Raw genomic sequence first — 25,110 nt, 5'->3', positions numbered from 1 at the left:
AAAGGCAACCTACGACTATCCCCCCGCCCCCTCCATAAAAAAACCCTTTCTACACGCAACAAGTAATTTAAACCTCAGGGGCAAACTTATGCTTGTGAAAACTTTTATTTATGCATACGACATGGACAAAACACATATAAAATTGCCTTTTCATTGAAAGTGACTGCGTTTGAAAGTTGAATTTCAACTTTATTTGTAATTAAGCACAGCGAATTTATGTAATTTAAGTTTTGTTGTTATAGCGGCGAAACGTCAAAGCTCCCATGTAACTGGCGATGATTTGTTTGCAAATATACTGTCAAAGCTGTTCTACACAAAAATGAAGATGATATGTGTAATGTGTACAATGAAAATTTATTGAAAACGAAACTTGTTTATCACAAGAACCAGAGTACCGTACCGTTTATCAATTATAAAATCAAAGGCTCGTCGAACAGAATTCCGACAGGCGCCCTTTACATGAAGAGTAATACTTGTCGTTTTCTAGCATTTCTTAGCATGTTACGGTTGCGTTCAGTTGTATGCAATATGTCATTTACATGAATTTCGGCACTAGGAATTCTCCGGCCATATCTCTACTTCTGACGCCTATACAGAACTGCATCCTGTCCTTCCAAATGCAATAAAACTACATCACTGTACAACAGCAACTAATCAGATCACTGATGCAACTTATACAAAGGCTAAAAATGTTAACGTTTGCAATGAGTTCATTTACAAATTTATTCAATCGTGTTTGAATAGGATATCATAAAGTTGTGCATCTGCAGCCTAAAGATGGAAACTCCTTAATCAAGGTGTTGCTCAAATAAATACATCAATAGGGGAAATTGAAAATAAGTCCAAGAGCAACCAGATAAGCCGTGAAAACCGAAGAAGAACGCACATCACAAACTCCGGATCCATTATCAAGTCGGGCAGGCAAAACATTTGCAGCGAAAGCTCCGTCTGTATTGAAGTTTCCTGGGGGATTATAGCGAATCACCACAACAAGCCTTCCATCTCTCCTTACTTGCTGAGCGGCTCCGATCTGTTTGGAGTTCTTCCAAACAACCTGGGAGAACACGAAAGAGAAAAGAATGAACACGAGCTCATCCCGATGGAGTTTATCATGGCTTCGGAAGCATGAAGTGAGTACAGGGTATCACTATTCCCCCTGAAGAACATGTTACTTCAAAGCAATTGAATCTCATATGAAAAGTTGACTTTTACATCCATTTTGATTGGTTCTCACTTGTGATCTATCAGAGGGCAAGTGCATAGATGACGTCAGCATTTTGCTTTTTATCATATCAAAAAAAAAATAGATTCCAGGTTACCGTGGCTGTGTATAGTAATAGATCACAAAAATCGTTCATAAATTGTCTTATGGATATCAGTGACACACTCAGCACGGCAGCATAGAATCTATTTGTTTAAAATACTTAATTTGATCTATTCGAAGACAGATACGCAGATGACATCGCCTTTAACATTTTTTTTATGTCTATCTTAGGTAGGAAAAATATGTTAAATGTTACCGCGAGTCTGTTCGGATGAGCCTCGTATGTCTGACACTGCACAAAGGCACGGCAAAATGAAATCTGGGTCTTGCTCACTAGAGAGTCTCTGTGGCTCAGTGGTAGAGCATAGGAGCGCGGAATTCGAAGGTCTGAGGGTCGATTCCTCATGGGGACTCAGAATGTTTTCCTTGTCCCACGCTCGTAACAAGACGGAAAACATCTTTCTCTGTTTCTTTGGCGAGCTGAACCCATTCTTATTCCAATCAAAAACATGAAATCTGTTTATGAATTACCTACAGGTCAGATCTCTCGAAAAGTCCACCGCTACACATGTATAGTCCTGGGTTGAAAGAGGCTCAATGCTCTGCATGGGAGCCTTTGTCCTTTCATTTGAAACCTTTTTTTGGTAACAGATATAACTGAAGCTACTTTAAAGTAAATTCACCTGAGTGAAGTGTCCAGTATCCATGGAGAACCCAGGCTTTTTAAAATCATAATCTTTGATTTCTCCGTAGAAAGCTTGAGTAGCCGAAGTGCAAGGCTCTTCAGGTAAAGGGGAACCAGAGAGATACAGATTCTCCCCAACTTGAAGACCAGACGCATGTTTAAACAGATTGTTTTGCGCTAAATAGTTTGCCCAACTTTCGGCGCCACTGGCAAGAGTGTCACTCCACGTCACGGGATCAACCTGCGTTTTGCAAAATAATTTCCCGTCATGCCGATCGATCGCTTAGCAAACATTCAACATAAAGGGTGTAGACAAAGGAAAAATGTTAATATGATGGTAACTTAAGTAGGTAAAGTGGATTATTTAGAAATCTTCTCCATTTGACAGAACATTTGGACATTTGACGGTGAGACATTGGAATGACGTACGCGTACTCAGTAAACTAGTGGAAATTATATAATAGCCAGTGAGTTTGTACAATCAATTTCAGTAACGCAAGTGTGCTTCACATTCCCAAAATGCACGCTGATAACGCATTGGAGCATTTTAGGCAAATTTCTCTCTCAACAGTGTTCGAAATATCGATTTGAAAATGATACACAAAACAATTGATTCACACGTCAGCCATGCTTTCATCGAGATATGAAGCACTTGAAAAGTTTGAACGGCACTCAAGAAGCTAGATTTTCTCCGGGCTACGCCTCAAAGTAACTCTGAGGCATCCCTGGAGGTCTCCAAACTTCCCGTGTGATTGATATCCCGATGAGTCTTAGGTGGATCGTGGAGTTGATTCATGGAAACAATTACTGCAACCTGCATGCTTATACAATTTACTCTCAGAGAGAAGTCTATACGGTTGTTATTTACCTGGTGTTTTTCACGGTACACGTTGTGCCACTTCAGGCATTGATCTTTGAATGGCGGAATTTCTGCCTCTGTCATGAATAGGAAAGTTAAATTAATTTTACCCGTTAGAAATTACATTGCGTACTGAACTGATTTCACTCGGTAGTAACTAGATGCTATCAATTAAAGATAACAGTTCAAGCAAATTACTCATACAATGAACTGTAGGATTTTCCGGAAAATTCGAGTTCAACTTCAAAATTTCAATTCCTAATTGGATAACTAAATAGTGTGGCTTGACAGATAAAATTCTCAAATCTTTTCGCTTTGAAATTAAAAAAAAAAATAAAATAATAAAATAGTTTTATCAGTAGAAACGTTTTGGACGTGCTTACATGTGCAGTCTTAAAAGCTAGTTTTGATAAGACTTCAAATGTAGAGAAAGATGTTTTTATCATCTCATCACAAGCGTGGGACTAAGAAAACATTCTGAGTTCCCATGAGGAATCGAACCTCAGACGATCGGATTCCGAGCTCCGATGCTCTACCACTAAGCCACAGAGACAGAGACAGAGGTCTATTACGAAGTTCATGTGACACGCGTCCCATATACTGCTAGGATCAGCAATGTGGATAGCGTAACGATCTTTGTAGATAAAAATTTTGAAAATTTCCAATCTATCTTCTAAAAATTTAAATAGGTATGAGTTCACCTTGAGAAATTCGACCCCCATCAAATGCTTTTAATGCTTCAAACTGCCATTTCAATCGCCGCAGAGCATCAGGCATAACTAAGCAAATAATCTTCTATGCAAATTCAAAAGATTAAACAATAATTTTCATTAACGGGGAGAGTTTGGTCTGATTATTTTGTTAAAAATTCGTTGGTCGATCATCAGTCAGTCTACAAATCTTTTTTTAGAAATTCCATTAATGCGAGTGAAGGAAAAATTTTTCAATTAGTAACGGACTGTTTTACCAAGTCCTGTCGGTGTTACAGGTTGGATCTAAAATACCTGCTCACTTTCGGCTATACGATAGTATAGTCCCTGGGTGCAATAGTCTGTCAAGTTGCGTTTTTATACATTTGATAAGTTACTGTATCAGCACCATGGATAATAGTACTTATGAGAGAAAGAACGCGACTGAACGCAGTCAGTTACCAAAAGAATAACGAAAAAATTACAGGGAAACGAGAGCCGAGATCCTGCGAGAGTAGAACGCTTTTGTCAAAATATTTTGATTCCTCAGAGCAATTTTTTGCGGAGTACTTATTCCTGAACTTTCTTCAAGTTCGCAAGTTCCTTCCAACTTGATTGTAATGCCAACTTCTATCGCTGCAGATCAAAACTGAATTCCGTATCTTACCTCCAAAAGAAGCTCTCATCAGCAGACCCAGTTTGAAGCAAAGGAGAGCGAAATAAACTTGCATTTTCGAGATTTGGATCGACTACGTCTCTGTCGGTACGAAGTGTTTCTGTCAACAACCAACCCTTATAAAACAGTACGGAAGAATAAATAATTCATAACTTACACCTGCTCGCAAGGAATGTTGAGGTTAAGCAGAATAAATCTTTGCTATTTAGAAAAGGCGTTGTAATTGTTTAATTCTTTTGTAGGGTTGAAGATATTTTTTAACGAAAGAAGTTTTAGCTATCTCTAGTTTGTACCATCAAATTATCGGAGGATTTTATTTCATAGAAAAATAATTCACATCATAAGCAGAATCTTTACAAAAGAAGACTGATTAACAAGCTTTCTCTTCTTTATTAAAAATGAACCAAGGATATCATCAACAAAAAAAATCAGGTAAATTTAAAATTTTTACAAAGCTGCTTTTACTAAAATTATTTCCTCCTTCTTTAGTTTACAAAAAATTCAAAGTTACAATCCACATTGCGATCACAAGACACGGTTCTGCTTTGTTTGAATTCTTTCCACCACCAAAACATGTCTGCTTTGCCACATTCGGTTTATCATTTATTTTCTACAACAAACGAAATTGGTTTTGGTGTGGTAACCAAATCCGTGAATAATATGAATACTAACTCTCACCTGATTAAAAGTTAAACTTATCAAACTTAAACATAAATACCAAATCGCTCCAAAACTACGTCTGGTGAGATATTACCGAAGTAATAAACAAATACATATTTTCATTCAGAGATTTATCTTAACTCTCTATGACTCTTTCCTTGAAAAAAAAGAAAAAAGAAAAACCGGAATTAACCTTATATTCTTTGTTTCCTAATGCTAATTTCTGTTCAGAGTAATATTAATACTTTCTGGTTTTCACAGAAGCCACAACAGCCGAAGTGAAACCAACATTATTTGTTTCCTTAACCAAAATCAGCGTGAAACTCCAAACCAGCACACGTACACGAAATGCAAACTGATGCACAACGTAACTAAACAGGTAATGAAAGGTTAATTTAGCATTATCAACTGAATTGATACCGTAAATTGACCACCGTAAAGAGTTTAAAAGCTGACGTTTCGAGCGGTAGCCCTTCGCCAGAGCGATTGTCGAAGGGCTAACGCTCGAAACGTAAGCTTTTAAACTCTTTACGGAAGCCAATTTAGAGCCAATTCCTAACAGCAAAAAAAGCCGACCGCTACCTTTAAATTCTGAACAACAAACGTTGTCCTTACAAGAAATAACAGCGTTTTAATTCCCTCGACATGTATTAAAATTAAATTGCATATTTTTACTGACGAGAAACTGAAATTCCTTGCTACATAGCGTAATAAGGGTGAAAACATCAAAAGACAAAATTCAAAACAGCCCCGCATGCAACAACGAAGGCAGCGAGAGCTGACGAAGAAAGCGTGTGACTAAATCCGTGTCCTGATCGGGCGGGTAAAACATTTTCCCTGAAAGCTTTCTCTGTAACATAGTTCCCAGCGGGAGAATAACGAATCACAACCACAAGCCTTCCATCTTTTCTGGTTTGTTGTGCCGCTCCAATCTTTTTAGTTTTCTTCCAGACAACCTGAGGAAAATGAAGTGAAGACTGTTAATTCATAAAATAACGTAATTAATATTCTCGGCCAGTTAAAGGTAGAAACAGTTAAACTAGATTACGGGCAGTCCCTTATTTTCGGGGAAGTCCGTTGAGCGAGTCTAGAGAAGTCAGCGAAAAAAAGGGAAAAAAAACCGCTGTTCGCACGCCGTGCAGAAACCTGGGAATGAAGTGCACGAATTTTTTGTGCAACTTACTCCCAGAATTCCGTTGATATTTTTCGACTAGCGCGACGGACTTTGAGTCGAAATTAAAAGGAGGAATGTCCGTATTCTAAAGTTATACTGTACATTCGTGCGGAAGAAAGGTTGGGGCTGGGTGAAGAGATGGAGATGAAGAGAACGAGAGACAAAAGAAGACGTAGGTAAGGGTTTTAGCTATGCTTTTACACGACCTGCCTGACAACCAAAATAAATAAACTCTTATTTCTGTCAGCGTTCTGTTCTAGCTGAGCAACAACGCTGTTGAACTGCTTTCAATACTTGGCATTTGGGGCTGAGTTGAACTATGTGGATAAAAACCACGTATACGAAAATAAAAGTCGAGTTATTTTCAAATACCTTTAATTGCAACCTCTTTCATGCCCCTTTTTCACCAGATTTCGTCAACTCGGAGAAAACTTTGATTTGATTGCGCAAGGATGGGTCATGTTAGCCGTATAGGGTCGCTTTATCAATTCCCTAAAGTCACTTGAAGTTACTATAGGTCACCTGACGTTTTTAAGAATATTCTCAAATAGCCTTAAACTGTTTAAAGGCGCCTAAAACTAAGGCAAGTTAATACGTCTTAGTATAGGCCTTGGTATGTACCTGAGTAAAGTGCCCAGTACTTATTGAAAATCCAGGCTTGTCAAAATCATAATCTTTAATTTCCCCGTAGAACAGCTGTGTTGCCTCAGTACAGGGCTCCTCTGGCAGAGGAGAACCGGACAGGTATAGATTTTCTCCTGGCTGAATTCCAGACGCATGTTTAAACGAATTATTTTGCGCTAAATAATCTGCCCAAGTTTGAGCTCCATTGGCAAGAGTGTCATCCCACGTCACAGGGTCGACCTATGTTGTAAAAATAGTCTCTGAGTCAGTCCTAAATTTCAGTTTGATGCAACTGAAGGTAATTTTTTTCAACAACAAAAAAACCGGAATACCCAAGGGTCAATATCCCAGCTATAAAAGTTTCAAACCTGACGTTTCGAGCGTTAGCCCTTTGCCAGAGCCTCTCGCTCTGACGAAGGGCTAACGCTCGAAAAATCAGTTTTGAAACTCTTTACAGTGGCCAATTTACGTTATCAACTCAGTTGATAATACTAAATTATCTTGTTATACTCTTTCAGCGACGGAGCACCACAGTTTCTTTAGGAAATTACCCCCTTATATTTTTAGTTCTACACCCTTCTGGTAAATCAGTTCGTAGATGTGATCTTAATTTTTTAACGTTTTCTGTACAGTTCTCTTAACACTGTAAACCCTAAGAGTTACCATCGTATAATTTTTCCTGACAGCAATACTTCTGAATAATTTATCAAGATCATGAGAATAATGGACACGATCGCCAACCTAAGAGGATGTGATTTTTAAGCAAGTTCTCCTCGCCAGAACCAAGGAAATTTATAGAGAACAGTTTGGAGAATATGGGTGCTGATGTTGGGGTGTTAAGGGTTTATCAATATTTACCTGATGTTTTTCTCGGTAGATATTATGCCACTGTATACACTGATCGTTAAATGGCGGGATGGCTGCCTCTGTTACAAAAAGAAACATGGTATGAAGCCAGAAATATGGTATGGAGCTTTTTTACCAACACTGAGTTCTGCGATATTTTCTGGGTATGAAAATTTCTTACTTCTCTTTCATGTCTTGAGGTCGACATTGCTATTTTATGTCTTATTTTCATCAGGCACTCGAGGATGATTGTTATAAATGTGCTTAGATAAATAAGAGACAGTTTTCCTTTGAATTTACTCGAGCTCCTTTGCTTCTTGTTTCGTGACATTAGTATTAGAAGAAGCCGACATGGCTAACAATCTTTCAGCGATATCATTGTACATGAAACTCGATCAATGTCGTCTCGTAAGTCTCGATCAATATCTCTATCAAACGAGAGACAGCTTTAATTTTTTAAGATCTGCTTAATACGGTTGTAAAATAAATTATCCCTTTAAACATTGTTATGATTAAGTAATTACGGTAATGGTATGAAAAGTAATTATGAACGCTTTTTCTTGTATTTCATTCATCATCATTCCCTTGGGGAGAAAATTCACCCATGTTAAACTGTTAACTGCATTCCACTTAAATGGTATTAACTAAGGTTTTCATTACAGAATCGCGCCCATTGAAAAACGTCGCACGGGAAAATGCAAATGAGCTAGAAAAGAGAAAGAGAGCATGCGTAACTTCACGCAGGCCTGTCAATCCGACTGTCAATCATGTAATCCCCCGTGTCCGCAGTGTTCGAAAGTATTGTTTCTTGTGCAGACAACCGAAACGTAGCGCTTTTCATCGAAGAAGAATAGACGTAATTAGTGGCGTTATCTTGATTAGGTTATATTGTTTAAAAAACGGTCATATGTAAAATTAAATTACCTTTCAAAATGCCGGGTTTTCAATTTGTGTTAAGACTCAAATGCGGCAGATTTGCGAGGTTCGACCATCAACTTCGCCAAGAAAGCAAAACATCACAGAAATATTCCTTTTAGTAAAATTTCCGTACTGCCCCATACTATGGTAAAACAAATCTGTTTTCCCAATGGTAAAGTATTGTTTTTGTCACTCTATCCAAGAACTGAACGTATAATGTAGTGTGGGGCTGTGCGGAATTTTACCTTCCTTTTTGGCCCGTTATTGCCGTCAGTTTCAGATAACACGTCGGTAGTCTAATTACTTTTCGAAAAGCTTAAGTATAAGTTGTAGATTCCCGCTCCACGTAGGTGCACGCTCACGCTCATAAGCTTACGGATGAACACTTCACGCTCTTTTGATATGCAAACGCGGCCCTCGCTCTTTACCGACGAAAAGAGCATTTCGTCACTTTGAAACAATGCTAATTGCTCCAATTGTATCTCCATTGTCTCTAAACGGACGCAAAGCGAAATTTTACAACTCCCGTTTGGGAATTTGTCAATTCAGATCTAAAGCGACCGAAGTTGGCGGTGAGCGTTTGCAACCTCATTCCTAGGTCATTGCGCTCGCAAAGCATCATGGGTACCCCACTTTTCTCGGGCGACGCTTTTCAATGGGCGCGATTCCGTAATGGATGAGAGCTTTTCAGATATTGGCTTACTGCAAAAACCAACGAAAAGCAGCGAAACAAGACAGAGAGAAGCACGTCAAAGAGAACTCTTGGCACAAGAATTTTTCGACCGATGTGATAAACCTCTCAGAAATATAGAGCCGTTTTTTTGACACAATGGGCTTTCAGCTTGACCATTAGATGTAAAATGCAAATTTTGAGCAGAATGTCAACAAACAATCATGGCTGTTGCCTGAGAAACATTACTCCTTGGATCCTTTTTTCGCGTTTTTCTTTTGCTCTCGTTTTTAAATGTTTCTTTGATAAAATTTGATGTGTTCCATGTTTTCAGTTTTTTGTCTTTTAAATAACCTGAATTTGTTCAGAAGTTGGAAAACTGAAACCCTCAGGTTTTGAAAACGGGGTCAAGGAAACGAAGAAAGATGTGAAAATACGATTTTGTTCCACTGAAGTGATTGTGCAAATCCACAAAGTTAAAGTGGATGGCATCGTATTTCAATTCCTCACGCAAAAAAGAAGTCGATTATTTATACACTGAAACTTTTGCCACGCAAGGTTTCATGTAGATATAAATTTAATCTCAAGACATAGCCATCGATTACTGTTTGCTTCAAACGGGTAGCAATGTGCCCCGATAAATAAACTGCCTTACTCGGTAATTACAAATGGCAGCTCTCTGAAAATCGTGCCAAAAATTCGGGCTTGCGTGCGAACTTCCCTCATACAAGAAAGTAACACGTATTTTGCACCGTTCTGTGCTTTTTACCCGTGCATCGGTATCGCCAAAGGAAAAACTTTAGAACCCGTTAATCTGTGGTCTGTAACTGCGATGTTTTAGCTATAATATATACTAAATTTCTAGCAATGACACAACTGCGTTGCAACTTTGTTTAAGCGCATAACAGAGAACATATTTACATCGTGATTAGACAACCTGACGAAAAAGGTATAACATTTTTGGAAAGATAATTAGCTTACCATTCGCTTTGAGCTGGGCGAAGACAACTGCGATGAGCGAAAGATACCTGGTAGCAAACATTTCTTATCGAAACTGTTCCTTGTCCTCTTGGTGTGTGTTTTGGTGAGGGCTACAATGGACGATTTATATATTTTTCAAGCACATGTTGATTAAATTCCTCAGGGACTAGAACTGATTCTGTCAAAGTCAATTGCCGTTGAGAACTTTTAGAAATAACTTCCGGTAAGTGAGTTATGAAGTAGGAAAATGCTAAATTCACTTCTGAAATATCAGTACACAGCTTCAATTATTGCCTTTTTTATTGAATAGTAAAACCTATGAATGTGGCGTTAACGCTAAGAAGAGCGCGCATTAAAGAAATAGGGAGAAGACCTTCGACCTATCAAAGAACACCCTCGGTTCCAGTCTCTCCAGGGCTCCCAACACATCCAAAATGGCGCCTAGAATATCAGACTTCACAGGAAATAAAAAACTAGCACACAATTAAGCAAACTTTGTCTTAAAATTGCCCCTTTAACCTCTTAGAGTGACTTGCATCTAATTTCTCCTTATAATATCACCCCTGAATCAAACATTTTGTCATGAGAATAAAGGAAATGATCATCAATTAAATAAGCTTTTGATTATTAAACAAATTCTCCTTATCGGCATCTTAGGAAATGTATAGCGAGCATTATGGAGAATATGGATGCTGATGTCAGGGTGTAGGGGGGGTTAAGTCAAATTAAAAGCATTTGTATGGCTGTTGTTTTATCACACCCCTGCTAAACAATTTCGGTCAAAAAGTCCAGGTTGGGTGAAATTTCTCCGTGGTGGAGTTGGATTTATTAAAATTCTCAATAACTATAAGTAGAAACCAAATATTCTCCACCTATGAAGACCCATTTTCGTCGTGGTAAGTTTCAATATCGCAGGTTGTTTCGGAGGCAGTGTTCACGGCATCACTATGGAAAACATATTGCGTTGAACAAATTCATGAGGTCTTAATTCCGGCTACGAAAGACATTGAAAACGTAACACATACAACAAGTATATCGGTCCAAAGTGTATTACGAATAAAAACCATGAGAACTAAAACAAGGGAACCGGAATAATTCACTGACTAAAGAGCGGAAATAGCAGGAGCTACAACAACCACTGGCATATTTTTCTAAATACTGTTAATTTGACAGTCTTCTGTAAGCTACATATATCTATCTAATTACTATAATTACGAGGTTACGTTGTCCAATTCTATCACATACTTAGACGAAGCCACATTCAAAATAAGCATACACTTAAATTTGATTTTTTGTATTGTGCCTTTAGTGAGCGTTTGCTTGATATATGGTAAATTTAACGCTATCGGCTGATACGTTTTCTGTAACTCACGTAAAAATCGCAAGTGATGTATTGAAAGTTGTGTATAAATTGCAAATATAGAATGCCACTGAATTTTAATACGCCATTTAAAATTAAACCTATTTTAAAAATTCACTCTTTAAAGAGCAGAATTTGTGGCGTCGGTCGATAACTCAGCGTTTCAATAAACCGTTATTCCTTAGGAAAAATAAAGCAAAAAAAATTACCTTTCAAAACAGCGATGTCAGGAATGGTAATAATTACACTTAATAGCATGAAAAACTTCTTCATGTCGCTGAGTGCAGGACGCAAAAAAATATCTCAGCATCAGCCAGTAACTTTCCGAAAATGAAAATCTCAAGCTAAGTGGAGTGACATCCGATCTTTTGCATTTCATTTTTGCCAAAAATTAAAAATAGTTTGAAGGAGACTGCGTCATCAGAAAGCCCGTTTGCTAACAGGACTCTGTCGTTCGAGATAACTATTTATTCAACTACCTGCTCAAAAGTCTCCGACTAAATTAGGCCGCTGCTTTTTTTCCTGTTAGTGCAAAGTTTGAAAATGACATTGACTGCAGGTGTCTAAGAGAATAAGGAAACTTATTAACGTCCATAACAGGAGAAATTTTATTTTCTCAGTTTCTTCAAAGGCAGGATAAACTCAGCAAAGTGACATCGTTATCAGACTTATAATGCTTTCCAACGTAGGGTTAGTCATCTTTTATCCCGCAAAACAAAACCAATGTATTGATAAAAATGACCAAAAAAATCACAAAAAAAAAATTTAATTAACGACAGTAAATTACTTGAAATAGTATTTCATCTAATAAACAACGATTTCGATTTCCGAATGAGTAATTTGATCGCGGAACCATCCATGCATCATTCGATCCCAAAATAGCTGGGAAAAAGGATCTCCACGAGGCAACCTTTGTGAAAGGTTAATTAACTAGTAAAGTATAACTCGTAATGCGCAGAATTAAATGAAGGAGAATCTACATATCTACATTAACAATAAACAAAAAAAATTGAAATAAGGGAACTGTAGATCTTTAGTTTCAACCAACGTAAATTTTTATTATTGTGTGACTTTCTGGAGACAGGCAAACATCAATATACGTAACTCATATAATTTAAAACTGTTTTATCTAGGTTGCAACCTTTGTTGTGGTCCTTTGATTTCTGAAAAAAAAAAAAAGCAAAAAATATATACTTAGTTATTTTACATATCTGCTCATCTGCAAAGAATTAAACCGAGCGAAGCTGTTTCATATGCAGTAATTAAACAGGATTCGTATTCTGAAGACTAATTAACCTTACGTGATATGATATTTCATGACCTTTTCGAGGACGTTCGAAATAATGTTTCCCGCTACCAGCGAGGACTAAGAAATTTTGAATTGAGTTTCGAAAGTAATTGAGGATTGCTTTTGTTTTTTCTAACTTTGCTTTGTGATTGGCCCAGAGAACTCGCGCAATACTCTCAACCAATCAGATGCAAAACTATAAACAACCGCCACTTGATCATTTGCGTTTTCCCGCGCTTCACGCAGTTTGCCCATTTCATTTTGAGTTCTCATTGGTCAATGATAATGTAAATCTTTGTTATGATTGGTCACCGGGATTACTTTGGTCTTGGTTTTTGACACTAACCTGAAAACTGCTCTATACTGCTTTATTCATTGACCTCTCTTATTTTCTCACCTTAGGGTTGTTACTGGCCGTACACCCGCCGAATTCCTACTCGCTAAGCCTTCACCTCGAAGCTTAGCTGCTTTTTCTCGTGTTTGTTCAAGTTCTTTCCACCTCATCTTCTCCAGTGCCGCCTGAAAGAATGCAATCCTCATGTGAAATTGATGTAAACTAATCGATCATTTTCCACTAACGAAATATTAACTGAACAGCTCTAAACTGAAATTTGGAGAGGTCAAGATACTATCTTCTCCGGATTCTCAACTGCATCGGCCAGTGGTATCCATTTTAATTACCTCCCTTAACAAGTTAAAATAATGTGACAGTCCAGATAAAAATAACCCTAACTGTTCGTTGGTTACCAACCTTCTCTTCCTGTAGAGCCTTTTGTCTTCGTGCTGAGCTCTTCTTCGGAACCACCGCTAGACGTTCGCTTTCTTTCTTGCGTTCTGTTTTAAACAATCAAATATAAAGTAATTTTGATGGAAAATGGAAAGAGGCAAATTGACGAGTACATTGGCAAGGCCTTTGCTTGTATTCACCAAGATTTAGGTGTGAGAACAGGCAAAATTAAGGAATATATTTGAGACAATACTTCGAACAAGGGATCTAGTACCTCAATACTATATAAGTGTCAAATTTTGGCACCTCCAAACTTCATTTAAGGTAAATCCAAGCTTATGTCTGCATTAAGCTTCAGAATCAGATTTACAACGCGCATTTTTTATCTCGCCAAAGCCAGTGATCATATTGATGATCATTAGAACGAGGGATCAGATGTGAATAATCTACGAGTGAGTCAACTCACAAGTGTTTACAATCGTCTGAAACAATTTTTGTAGATGGGTCCATAATTGAAGTGATTTGACCACATGCTGGACAGCAAAAACAGGACAAAAAACTACTGGAGTTTGAACAAACCTGCTTTCCTGGCCTCCAATCGTTCTTGTAATTCTTTTAGCTTGGGATCCTTCACTTCGGGTTTCTTTTGTCGCTTCTTTGCTTCCAGCCTAAGTCACAAAAAGGGAAAACGGTCAGCTTACCTCAAAATGACGCTCACTGCAGTACAACTCGTATAGAAATGAAGAGTCACTCACTGCACGGCTGCTTCGTTCCCTATCTCAGCTCGGTGCTTGGCGATGGTTTCTAAAGTGTCCATAAGGAACTGGTCTTTTTCCTAAAAAAAAATTATAATAATACTTAAACCAAGTACAAGTACAAATATTTTAACGAAGCCTTGGATCAAATCACAAACAAAGGACTATAACTTCAATCTCTTAGAACAAACCCTTAAAAATAAAGTGAACCTCCCATTGAATTCCATAATAATGGCAATTGGAACCCTCCTCGAGATATATAAGGCTTGTGCTACATATAACAATAAAAAGGACAAAACTACCGAATTTTCTCTCTATTTCTGTTGTACTTTTTTTCGTCAAGGACGATCCGAGTATACCAAGAGTTTCGAAGACAGCTCGGGTATTCTGAAGATTTACGAGCCTCATCTGAAAGTGGTTTAATGACCTGTTTTGGCTCGTTTTTGGTACTCACCACTTTGGACTTCAATATATTGTCCCTTTTCTCCTCCTCCGCCTCTTTCTCGGCAATTTTAAGTAACGCCAACCTCTCACGAAGCTGAGGGGGAAAAAAGAATCGCCATTCATAACAGGGCTGCTTTATTGAGGAGTGAAAAGTTGAAACACAAGGTGCTTCAGAGGGTTTCGCTACTCTAACGTATGATTGGGTCATTATCTATTTACTAAAACGAACCTCTCGCACATCATACAAGAAATGAAGCTGTTAGAAATGTTGCTACACGTATTTTCCCAGATGGAAAAAAGTAGTTTGCTGCCAAATCGTTTGTAAAAACTATCGACTGGAAATTTATATAAATAATGCACTATAAAAGGGTAAATTAACATTCCTTGCAGTTGATCAAAAATGATTGCTCAGGTTATTTTCAGAATACGACAACCAAATGCCTACCAACCTCTTACAAACGATAACATAAAGTGGTTCGAAGTCGACCATACCTCTGCTACAGACATTTCACTGAGGAGGCCAGCTCCTGAAGTTTCTGTGAGATCCACGTGCTGCATAAGACAAAAAACCAAAAAAGGGGGAAAAAATGAGTATTAAGTTTAAACCGCAATATATCTATGAAGAGGTTCTTTATGAAAAAAATTCTGAAGAAAACTGCCCAAAAAGTTTAACCTTAATGCTGGATAAATTCTGCAAATCACATAATGCTGTTGATGAAATATGTCTCCAAGAACATGGATACAAAGTTTTGCTTGGGATTTTGTTTTATTCTTCGATAATTACCTCGCCAGTAACAACGCTACTTGTGGGATTTAAAACTGCAAGTTGGTTATCTAGACACCTCGAAGTGGTGATTTATTTTTTTCTCCTGCGTTTAACTCGAGGTAAAGCCAGGGACAGAGTCATCAGGACTGCAGACAATGGACAAGAAAAACAAGGCATACCTTAAATCGAATGACTGGTACACTCTCTATGGCTCGTATTTTTGCAATCAGCGCCACTCTCTGTCTCATTTCTTCTTCAGCCTGTGGGATACAAATGTCATTTGTTATCGAGTAAATAACTCATTTAGTCAATCATGATAAATTCCGTCTAACAACTGGCAAACGACAAAAATTGAACTTCTTGCCGTCTGAATTCCGCCATTTTTGCACTTAATTTGAACTATTTGCTGTGGTTGTGCACAAGAAATTCTTCGCCATTTCTCTCCAGCGTTGATTCAAGGATTGCGCAAAGAAAAAGAAAATTCAGAATCTTTTTAGCCGTTTTCAGTTGCCGTAAATGTCAAGGAGAAACTAATACTAGTACCAGCAAAAGAGAGAAAGAAAAAAACCGCAAAAATAAATTATCGATTTGTAACGCAAATACAACTCACTTCTTCCAAAGCTTTACGCATAAGTTCTTGACTCTCCTTGCTGACCTCTTGAACTAAAACCACGAAAAAAGTAGAAAGTGCCATCGTAATTATACCGAAATATGATTTATCAACTTGTTTTGTCTTAGTTACAGATAAGATAAACCACTAGAGGTTATGGGCCACTCTTCTCAAAGATTCCATTAACACCTTACCCAGTTTTTGGTTGTATTCTTGAAGTTTCCTGCGGGCCTCTTTAGTATTTTCATGTTCCATCGTGGTTTGCTCGACGAGTTTCCTAACCAAGAAAAGGACGATAAATGTAAAAGCACAATATATAAATAACGCACTTACCACGAAATTTGCTCGGACAAAATTTGTTCCGAGAAGAGGAAACAAAGGTAAACACAGGCATACCAACCTCATTTCTTCATCTTCCTTCGACTTTCTCTCAAGATGTTTCTGCATCATCTCTTGTGTCTGCGAAGACAGACAAATGAATTCAGCATTTTCTAACAACGTATTTGTGACTGTAAGAAGTATCTAGCAATTCAATTTTTATAATGTAAATTACAGAAAAACCAACTGATGAAAATGGACAAATTTCTAAGTCACAACATGTGGTCGTGATTTAACACCAATCTATCATAACTTATTAGAGCAGTTTTCAATTGAGGGTTGAAAAACCAAAAGTATACTCAATGACCAATCAGAACGAAAGCTTACATTATCATTAGCCAATGAGAAAGTGAAAAGAAGCAGACTGCTTGAAGCGCGGGAAAACGCGCATAACAGAGTCGCGACTGTTTTGAGTTTTGCATCTAGTTGGTTGAGAGGATGGCGAACGTTTTCTGAACCAATTACATGTTTAAGTTAAGCAAATCCGATGCAATTCCGGATTACTTTCCGACACTCAATGAAAATTGCTCCAACACAGAAATGGACCGTAGCTATCTTGTAGACTTTATTCTCAGGTTGACCAAATAGTTCCCACCTCTTGTTTAATTTCCATGACCCGCTGTTGGTTTTGTTTGATCATTGTTTGTCTTGCAAGTATCGCCTCCTCGTAGCTTAACTTTCCCTCCTGAAACAGAAGAGCAGCGGAAACGACTTCAATCTTAAGCGTAACTTTCCCTCCTAGAAACACAAGATTCAGACTGCAAGTGTTCCCGTCATTTCTAGGTCTAGAAAATGAGATCTCCAACTTACCAATCTTCGTTTCTCAATCTCAGCGAGTCTGTCTTCCAAATCTTTCTACAAAGGAGTATGCAAAAAGAAAATGAAACATCAATGAACAATAAATGCTGCAATGAAAATGAATAAAATTCAAACCGAAGCAGATTTGAGATCAAGTAAATGTTGACCAAACTTTATATACTAAATTTTTTACACGCCTCACAGTTTTACATTCTGTATACTCAATTTGATTAGCAAAGTATCAAACCGAAAAAGCTCGTGGTATCTTGATTAAACTTTCGAATTTTCTTTGTAAATTGTTTTTGATAACTATAACAGAAGCCAGGCGAAAATACTCCCAAACGTTAGTTCAATACCTTTCTGGCACTTTCTTGCCATCTTAAGAACTCAGTGGCATCACGTCCTCCTTTTTCATACTCTGACAGTCTAAAAATTGGAATTGGAAATAGTCATCAGCGTAAGTTGACGCGTTTAGGAATCTCTCAAGTCATTATTCTTTAAGTCTGTGGACGAAAATAAATCGCAGAACCTTGATGTAGCTTATCCCTGGGTCAGTTTTGGTAGCATGTAACTGGTGAGCAGTCCCTCAATAAAAGCGTGGCAGGACGCGCGTTTTCCACCCGTGGGAGGATTTTAGAAGAGTCGAGAGAGATTCTCTAGGGGTCTGGCACTATCCTGGTTATCATTGCCGAACCCGTTCCCGACCTCTCACCGGCTGACGTTGCCCATGGCCTCATATTTCGCCGTGGGTCAGGATTAGAAACGCTCGAGCCGAAGATGATGATGAGGGCCTGTTAGTATGGCTACCCTCCCTTGCGTATCGTCAGGATCATGGCCATACCCGTTTGTCGGTAGCTATTAGCCCTCCTGGGTGGAAAGAGGCACTGTGAAGATTGGGTGTCTTTCTCAAGAACACAGCAATATAATCCGGTAAGGGAGCTCGTTTCTTTAAAGACTTGGTAACTTAACGGGTCCGAAAAGCGGATGTTTGTTTGAAATTCAGAAATCAGGGAAAGAAACAGAATGGACAGGTGTTTGAGCAAAAACTCGCATTATTACATCGAGGAGTTACATCTAGAAATATTACATAGGGCCCGTATAGTTGTGAGAACTTCAACTCAAACCTTTTCCCTTTTCAACCCAGAGTCCAGTGCGCAGCGCCTCCGTCAGGTGTAGTATGCATGTTTAACTCAGATTACATGTGTTTCCTATATTTACCTTTTCAGTTCCTCTTCCTCTTTCTTGTGAAAAAGCACTCCTTCTCTCATGATTGTTGCTGCATTTAACTTGATCGGAATGTTTCCACCCTTACAAAGGAAAGAACATTGCCAATTACACATACACGTGATTGTATGTACGGTACATGTACATGAAGTTCTCCTTCACTAACAGTTCACTAACTTTGTTTTTAAATACATTACGATGTGCTATAGAACTATGCTAGTTTCTATCAAAACAAAATAGGATTATCGACTACCCTCACAGTAAAGTCAAATTCCTTCAAGAGCAAACAACGCAAAGGATTACCCAGGAAAACTAAAGTAATGCCTTTTTTATACATAGTATGAACTGTCATCTCTTACTGTGGTTGACGGCGCCTCTTGTGCTTTGGGTTTGTTGAACTGTAACCTGTAACATTTAAAGAAAGAGAGCACATGATCTTTTTTGTCTTTTTTCTAGTGAAAACCACGAAGATAGACTATAATATGGTAGTTGCAGACGAAGAAAGCTGACAAAGATGTTTATCATCACTTTATCAACTCACTTGATAAAACCAAATTAGCTTAAATCTATGAATGTTCTTCAAATGAAACCAAATAGATCAATGCTAACAACCACACTACTCACTTGGAGTTCTCCTCTTCTGTAATTTGTCTCATTCTTCGTTTAGTTTTATCAGATTTCTCAGCACTTGCACACGCAGGTTGCCTGGCTGATGATCTTAAGAATTCCTCCTGTTTCCAGAAGAGAAGGGTTAAGTTTTAGAAGCCTGGTGATGATTTCTACTTAAAGATTACCCTAATCTTGCTGAGAGCATTTCTGCTCAAGGAAAATTACTGACTGTGAGTCCAGCTATTCAGAAAGCTTCCCGAACAGCTTCTACTATCAGTTAGCAGCTACTACTATCTGTTTAAACTCCTGGGTGGACAGATGTATTGTATAAGTTAACTTGTAACCCCAGAGAGTGATAAGCATCTAATTTCTCCTAAAACTGTTGCCCCTGAATCAAACATTAAGGTCGCAAGAACATCAGAATTGATTGCTAGGCAAAGGAGCTCTTGATCAATTAAGCAAATTCTCCTTGTCAGTAACATAGGCCAACTGATGCTAGGATCTAATGGGTTAAATGTTTTGTCCAAGAAAGCATCACAAAGACCTTGTGTTAGATCCAAGTGTAACATTTTTTTTGATTATTCGTTCTTGCCTAATTTGTTTTTCCTTTGCGTACGCAAATTAGTTTATACTTCCTTTCGTTCATTTGTTTAGTCTTCTTTTTTGGCGTTAATTTAGGTGTTTATCTCTTTCTGTCAGTTTTCGTGCCCTCGTTAGCGTTTCCGTGCTGTTTCATCTTCATTAGCGCCTTTCTATAGTTTTATTTTCCGCATTTTCTAGCGTATTTGAATATCGTAGTTTGTCAGTACAGTTTGTGAGTTCAGTTTGGTCCGCGCTTAGCGCAGTTCTGTTTAGTTTGTTTCTAGCCTCTTCGCGTTATTCGCAGTCCTCTTTACAGAAGTTTTCTCTGGCCAAAACAATGTAAGTGTATTTCACAGTCCTCGTTTTGCAGTTTTGTTATTTCTTTACTCTAATTTACCTTAGTCGCAACTTGTAACCTTTTTGCTTTTTTTTTTCGTTTTAGTTTCAACCCACACTCTTAGTATCAAGCACGTTCGGCTCCAATAAATCTTTTTCTTTTTATTTGGTGTGTGGTGTTATTATTCAAGGCCAGGAGTCTTGCAGGTTTATGGCAGTTTCACCTTGCCTAGGTTTGCACCTGCTGCAAACTCTTGTTTCTGCACCCAGTTAAACCACCCCTTACTATACAGACAATGTGCTACAAGAAGGATCTAATACATACATATTGTCTTCAGGGAAAAACAGCCATACACTATCAAACTACTTGGAGGGGGAACTCTATTACGTAGGTGTACTGTGCTGTACAATGAGCCCTTACTAGACTACATTCAGGGTGATTGTACCAGTCAGACTGCTATATTCACATGATCCTCTCATTAACTAGAACTGTTTGGTCACATTAACCAACTTCAAAATTGTATGTACAGCTGTACATGTACAGGAATGAAGGCAGACAGTGCAATTCTAAAAAACATATTTCTACCACAAGTATCAAAAATCAGCCTGTAGTTGCAACATTTACATCAAAAAGTGGTTGCAAGAGCTCTTCCTGATTTAAGGAAGAAGACCCTCAAGAGAAAACAGGGCAAATGTTATCTACTTAGTATTGATTATAAAATGACATTTACACTCACCTCAGCTCTTTTCCGATTTTCTTCCCTAATCTTAGCCATAACATCTTCCTCAACAGGTGCATGATATGTAGTCTGAGGGACCTTTCCAATCAAAGATGAAAAAAAAACACTCTAATAGTCAACAATGATTAAGTTAAACTTGTCACTTCAAAACTTAAGAAAATTTCAACACATACTGCAACTGCTGACACTGAATGTTCAGTACTAGGAAGCTTGATGGACACCTACCTGTCTAGACTTCTTTAATTTAGGGATCTGAAAACACAGAGAATTGTTTAGTTCCAACTGAACAATACAGACATACACATGTATTGGAGTTGACTATTTAAAGCCACTCGTACTTGTATAATTATGTACTTTAAAGCATCAAATTATCACTTCTCATGCTGAAAGAAATATCAAATCCACATGGATTCCTTACCTTCTCTGGCATAGGAACACTTCTTGGTCGAGGTTTTGTCAGGTTAAATGGCTTTGGTTCTAAGGCAGATAAGAAAACCTCAAGTCTAGTGTTGACAATTACAAGTAATGGTGATAGGACTGAGTGGAGTCCAATTCAGTGAGTAATGATATGAGTGATAACAAAATCGAACAACTGCATAGTGGGAGTCTGATTTGTTTATCACAAGTATGATTTCAGACAGAATTCAACAAAACAAAGTCTTGTTACCAATTAATCATAAAAATAAAAAAATTTCTGAGAAAAGAAAAAATAGCCAGGTCATGGAAAAAAAAGGGAAAATTGAAATCAAGGTTGTGATTAGTTGATCTTTACTAAAAGTTCGAATGCGATTGCTTATTGAACCATCCAATGACATATTAGACGTCTGGTAACAAACTGTCCGATAACAACTCGGCAAGTGAATTAGTAGAAAATAGGAGAATTTTAAACCAATCACAGTGAAGGAAATTGTAATTTTTAAGATTATTATGTAAATATCATATATCACTGTAAATAACTGGAATTAAAAAGTTGGAAATAAAATTAAATAAAGAAAAAATTTAAAAAAGATGGGGCACCCAGTCCCTCCCTAAACCTTCCCTCTTCACCAGAAGTTAAGCAATGCATTGTTAAGCAGTGCAGTGCACAATTCTGCACCTTGAAACCTGTGTTTCCAAATAATAATAGAAAGAACATTTTTAGTCTTTGCTAATCACCTGTAGCTGCTTTTGATTTTCTGGGCTTCTGTTTGTTGGCTAATTTATCTCTTAAATCAGTAATGAGACCATTTAACTCTGGTAACCATCTGAAAAAGAAAAGATAAAATAAATAAAAATATGCATTAATAATGATATCTAACATACATGCTTTACAGCTTGGTTAATAATTCCACTGAGTATTATTCACCTCAATGTTTGTAAAAATTGCTAGTTATTACCTGTAACCACAATTTTTTAATAATGTGCAAATGAAAATCAAGTAAAGCCATGATCCTACTTGTAAATATATGGTGAGCTGCAATTTGCAGTAAGCACTAGCAGGAAAAAAAAAGTCTGGAAAAAAGAGGAGAAGAGAAGAAGATGGACAGGATTTTCCTTACAGTAAACGAAATAAGTGCTTTAATTGCAGTTCACCTGGAAAGGTTATTGCTTTACCAGTTAATTAACCCTTCAACTCCCAGAAGTGATTAACATGAAACTTCTCCCTATAATATCCATACAGTTTCCAGCACACAGGTAATGAGAATATTCAAACTTATTTGATAGAAGCTGCTATCTCGATCTAGCAACAAATTCTCATAACTAATTTACTAAGAGATGTGTAGCAGCTAGAGGGGAGAATTAACAATCAGATCTTGGGAGTTAAAGAGTTAATTGTTGACTAAATCAGAATAAATACTTGCCTCAAAAGAGGGGATATCAAATGCGTTTGAACATAACTGTGTTCGTAATGTTTACACCACTGTTAAAGGAAAAGAAAAAGTATCACTATGGTTAAAACTTTTTAATAAGTAAAACAAAATCACCAGTTTTGATGACAGACTAAGAGGAAAAATTTTGCCAGACAATGTGCTTTCAATTACCTCATCTTTCATCCATGTTGTTATGTTGCTTTCATTGAACACGAATGAGAGAAACTGGAATAAAAGGAAAAGAAAAAATAAAATATGTACTCATGGTGCTATTAGGCACATAACATGACTATGGGTAACAACAGACTTGGACTTGTGTTTCAGATTCAATATCCCCTCGTGTCACTACCAATGTTAACTTTAATTTTCATATTCCCCACACGGTTATCTTTAAATACATTATGGTACTGACAAGGAGAATTTGTTTAACCATCAAACGCTTCTTTAGTTTGCAATCATTTTCGCTATTTTCATGAACTTAATATTTGATTCAGTTGTGATGCTGTACGGAGAAATTAGTTGTACAATATACATCCCATTTACCCTTACAGGAGAAAGAGTCAGTTCTAAAAATATCATGGTATTGTAGAATTAATCATCCTTTATTTAATATTTATCAAATTGACAAAATTGACCTTGTTGTGTTCAGAAGAAATGATTTTATGCTATTGCATTTCTTACTTTGTGCATCTTGTTGGCTTCATGGCTCATGACAAATTTTCTAAAATGTGCAATGCCCAGTTCATCAAGTCTGTAGAGAGCCAAATACACCAGAACTAAAAGAAAAGATGAAAGCCAGCTGAATATAATTCAAGTCACATACTGGGAGATTTGGTGGCCTTAATCGGTCAGTGTGCTGGACTTCAAGTCGAAAGGTCCAGGTTCAATACCTAAGGGGGTCATTAAGTTGTGTAATTGGGCCTAAAACACCAGATACTTTCACAGTGCCTCTCCCTGGTCTCCATCCAGGAGTATACTGTAAATGGGCATTGCTGAATTAATGAAATGCCAAGGGATAAACTCAAGCAAGGGTTTCAAAACAAGCCAGTGACCCCTGGGGTTCTGCCGACTACTTGAAAACCTTTTGCTGTTTACTATGGTCAAAATACATGTAACTACTTTTTGGCCTTTAATGAACTTCTCATAGTCATCCACTTTTGCAGAGTCTGATATCTACTTCAAAATATTTTGAAACCCCTGCTTATTAGCTAGACAGTTATCCCAACCACGGAGAAGCAGAAATATCCTAGTTACATCATACTATGGAATCTAAGATAAGCTCAAGTGGGGTGGGCTACTTGGCTCGGGTACAGACTTTACCATAATGTACGAACTGCACTACCACAAACTATGAGGGTAAGGTTCAATACCTGTAAATTGAAGCACTCACCAGTATATACATTTTTGTCAACACGAAGGGAAGTCTTGCCAACATCAGCATAGAATGCATCTACAACAACCTATTGATGAATAACATAAAAAAAATTATATTTCAGGTTTGGAGAAACTTAAATATTGAAGAATCTTCAGAGCATAAAACTTTATTAGTACCTTTTGAGATATTTCAAATGGTGGTCCTTCTTATTGTATGAATACTATCCCCTTGATACACAGGGTAGAGTAACAGTATAAGCCAGCTTGTGTAAAGATCATAGAAATTCATGACTGAACCCCCACCCTCCCCCTGCCCAACATATGCACACACACACACTCCCCACTTTCAGAAATCCTGAATCATTTTGAACTAAAATCAAAGCCAAATGAGTAGCTTTGATGTGACACTACTATAAGTAAAGGTAAAACTGGTAAAATTTCCGCATAGCCCCATACTATTGTAAAACAAATCTGTTTTCCCTATGGCAATGTATTGTCTTTGTTATTGCTTCTCTATCCAAGAACTGAATGCATAATGTAGGATGGGGCTGTGTGGAAATTTTACCAAATTCACCACAAAACAGAGTAGACAGTTGAATGGGTAAATATGAAACCTTTTTAAGACGCATACCTTTAGGATATTTGTGTACTGCACGCATCCAGAAAACACTTCTGTAAGAAAAGATTCATCACTTTCTCCAAGATCCTGAAGAGAACAGAAGTTCACCAAAATGAGACATTAATTAACCGCCCGACGAAAATCAATAAAAAGCTGATCAAGTTCCAGAAGTTACCTTATATAAACGTAAAATGGACATAATTGTCATCAAACGCTTTCCTTTAAAGGACTAAAAATTTGGCTTACCGTTTTTGTTGCCAGGCAGATATTAAGGTGTTCTAAAACACCATGAATCCTTGGATTAAACGAATCTAAAATCTCGACACACCATTTTAACAAACGCTTGTGTTCCATTTTGAAAATCAGCGAAAACACTTGTTTAAAATTGTGGTAATCTACGTCTCCTATATGTCCTGCTTCTTCTTTCTTACTCGAAGCTAGGGAAAATTATTAAAGTACCCCCGTTTTTAGCTTGTAAAACAAAGAGATTCACAGATATGCAAGGTTACTTGCTAGCGGACGCCATATTGTTTGTGATTCTGAACTGTACTTGGCAACAAATTAGTGCCAGTCTTACGGACATTGAACAGGTCAGCATTGCCAG

The 25,110-nt window shown here is 37.6% G+C and overlaps 3 protein-coding genes across 4 annotated transcripts; all 3 read right to left on the bottom strand.

Moving 5' to 3' along the window:
- Positions 1 to 168: 168 nt before the first annotated feature.
- Positions 169 to 4,291, bottom strand: LOC113685448 (Golgi-associated plant pathogenesis-related protein 1). Its single transcript, XM_089197513.1, has 4 exons — positions 4,165 to 4,291; positions 2,818 to 2,885; positions 1,948 to 2,190; positions 169 to 1,054 (listed from the first exon to the last, which is right to left on the bottom strand). Exons 1-4 carry the CDS (start codon positions 4,226 to 4,228, stop codon positions 818 to 820), a joined length of 612 nt encoding a protein of 203 aa, XP_089053639.1. The 5' UTR covers positions 4,229 to 4,291; the 3' UTR covers positions 169 to 817.
- A 249-nt stretch (positions 4,292 to 4,540) lies between these two features.
- Positions 4,541 to 11,761, bottom strand: LOC149051092 (Golgi-associated plant pathogenesis-related protein 1-like). 2 transcript variants are annotated; one of them, XM_089197514.1, is made up of 4 exons: positions 11,616 to 11,761; positions 7,490 to 7,557; positions 6,629 to 6,871; positions 4,541 to 5,789 (listed from the first exon to the last, which is right to left on the bottom strand). In XM_089197514.1, the coding sequence occupies exons 1-4, from the start codon at positions 11,677 to 11,679 to the stop codon at positions 5,559 to 5,561; spliced, it is 606 nt and encodes a 201-aa protein (XP_089053640.1). In that variant the 5' UTR covers positions 11,680 to 11,761; the 3' UTR covers positions 4,541 to 5,558. The 2 variants fall into 2 exon arrangements, with proteins under 2 accessions (XP_089053640.1, XP_089053641.1); XM_089197515.1 differs by lacking the exon at positions 11,616 to 11,761 and adding an exon at positions 10,047 to 10,217.
- A 677-nt stretch (positions 11,762 to 12,438) lies between these two features.
- On the bottom strand, positions 12,439 to 25,066 carry LOC113685471 (cilia- and flagella-associated protein 99). Its single transcript, XM_089197512.1, has 27 exons — positions 24,753 to 25,066; positions 24,519 to 24,593; positions 23,904 to 23,973; positions 23,195 to 23,289; positions 22,685 to 22,738; positions 22,505 to 22,563; positions 21,819 to 21,907; positions 21,082 to 21,140; positions 20,889 to 20,915; positions 20,661 to 20,741; positions 19,021 to 19,127; positions 18,756 to 18,801; positions 18,391 to 18,479; positions 17,529 to 17,598; positions 17,185 to 17,229; positions 16,970 to 17,059; positions 16,397 to 16,455; positions 16,191 to 16,273; positions 15,997 to 16,049; positions 15,566 to 15,646; positions 15,113 to 15,172; positions 14,631 to 14,714; positions 14,177 to 14,256; positions 14,001 to 14,089; positions 13,446 to 13,528; positions 13,092 to 13,213; positions 12,439 to 12,569 (listed from the first exon to the last, which is right to left on the bottom strand). Exons 1-27 carry the CDS (start codon positions 24,858 to 24,860, stop codon positions 12,536 to 12,538), a joined length of 1,992 nt encoding a protein of 663 aa, XP_089053638.1. The 5' UTR covers positions 24,861 to 25,066; the 3' UTR covers positions 12,439 to 12,535.
- Positions 25,067 to 25,110: the final 44 nt, after the last annotated feature.

This window comes from Pocillopora damicornis, chromosome 2 (genome assembly GCF_964200805.1).
Source record: "Pocillopora damicornis chromosome 2, jaPocDami1.2, whole genome shotgun sequence".
In the NCBI taxonomy this organism is placed as follows: domain Eukaryota; kingdom Metazoa; phylum Cnidaria; class Anthozoa; order Scleractinia; family Pocilloporidae; genus Pocillopora; species Pocillopora damicornis.
The sequence above is the reverse complement of the archived record's forward strand: the minus strand, read 5'-3'. Positions and strand labels throughout refer to the sequence as shown.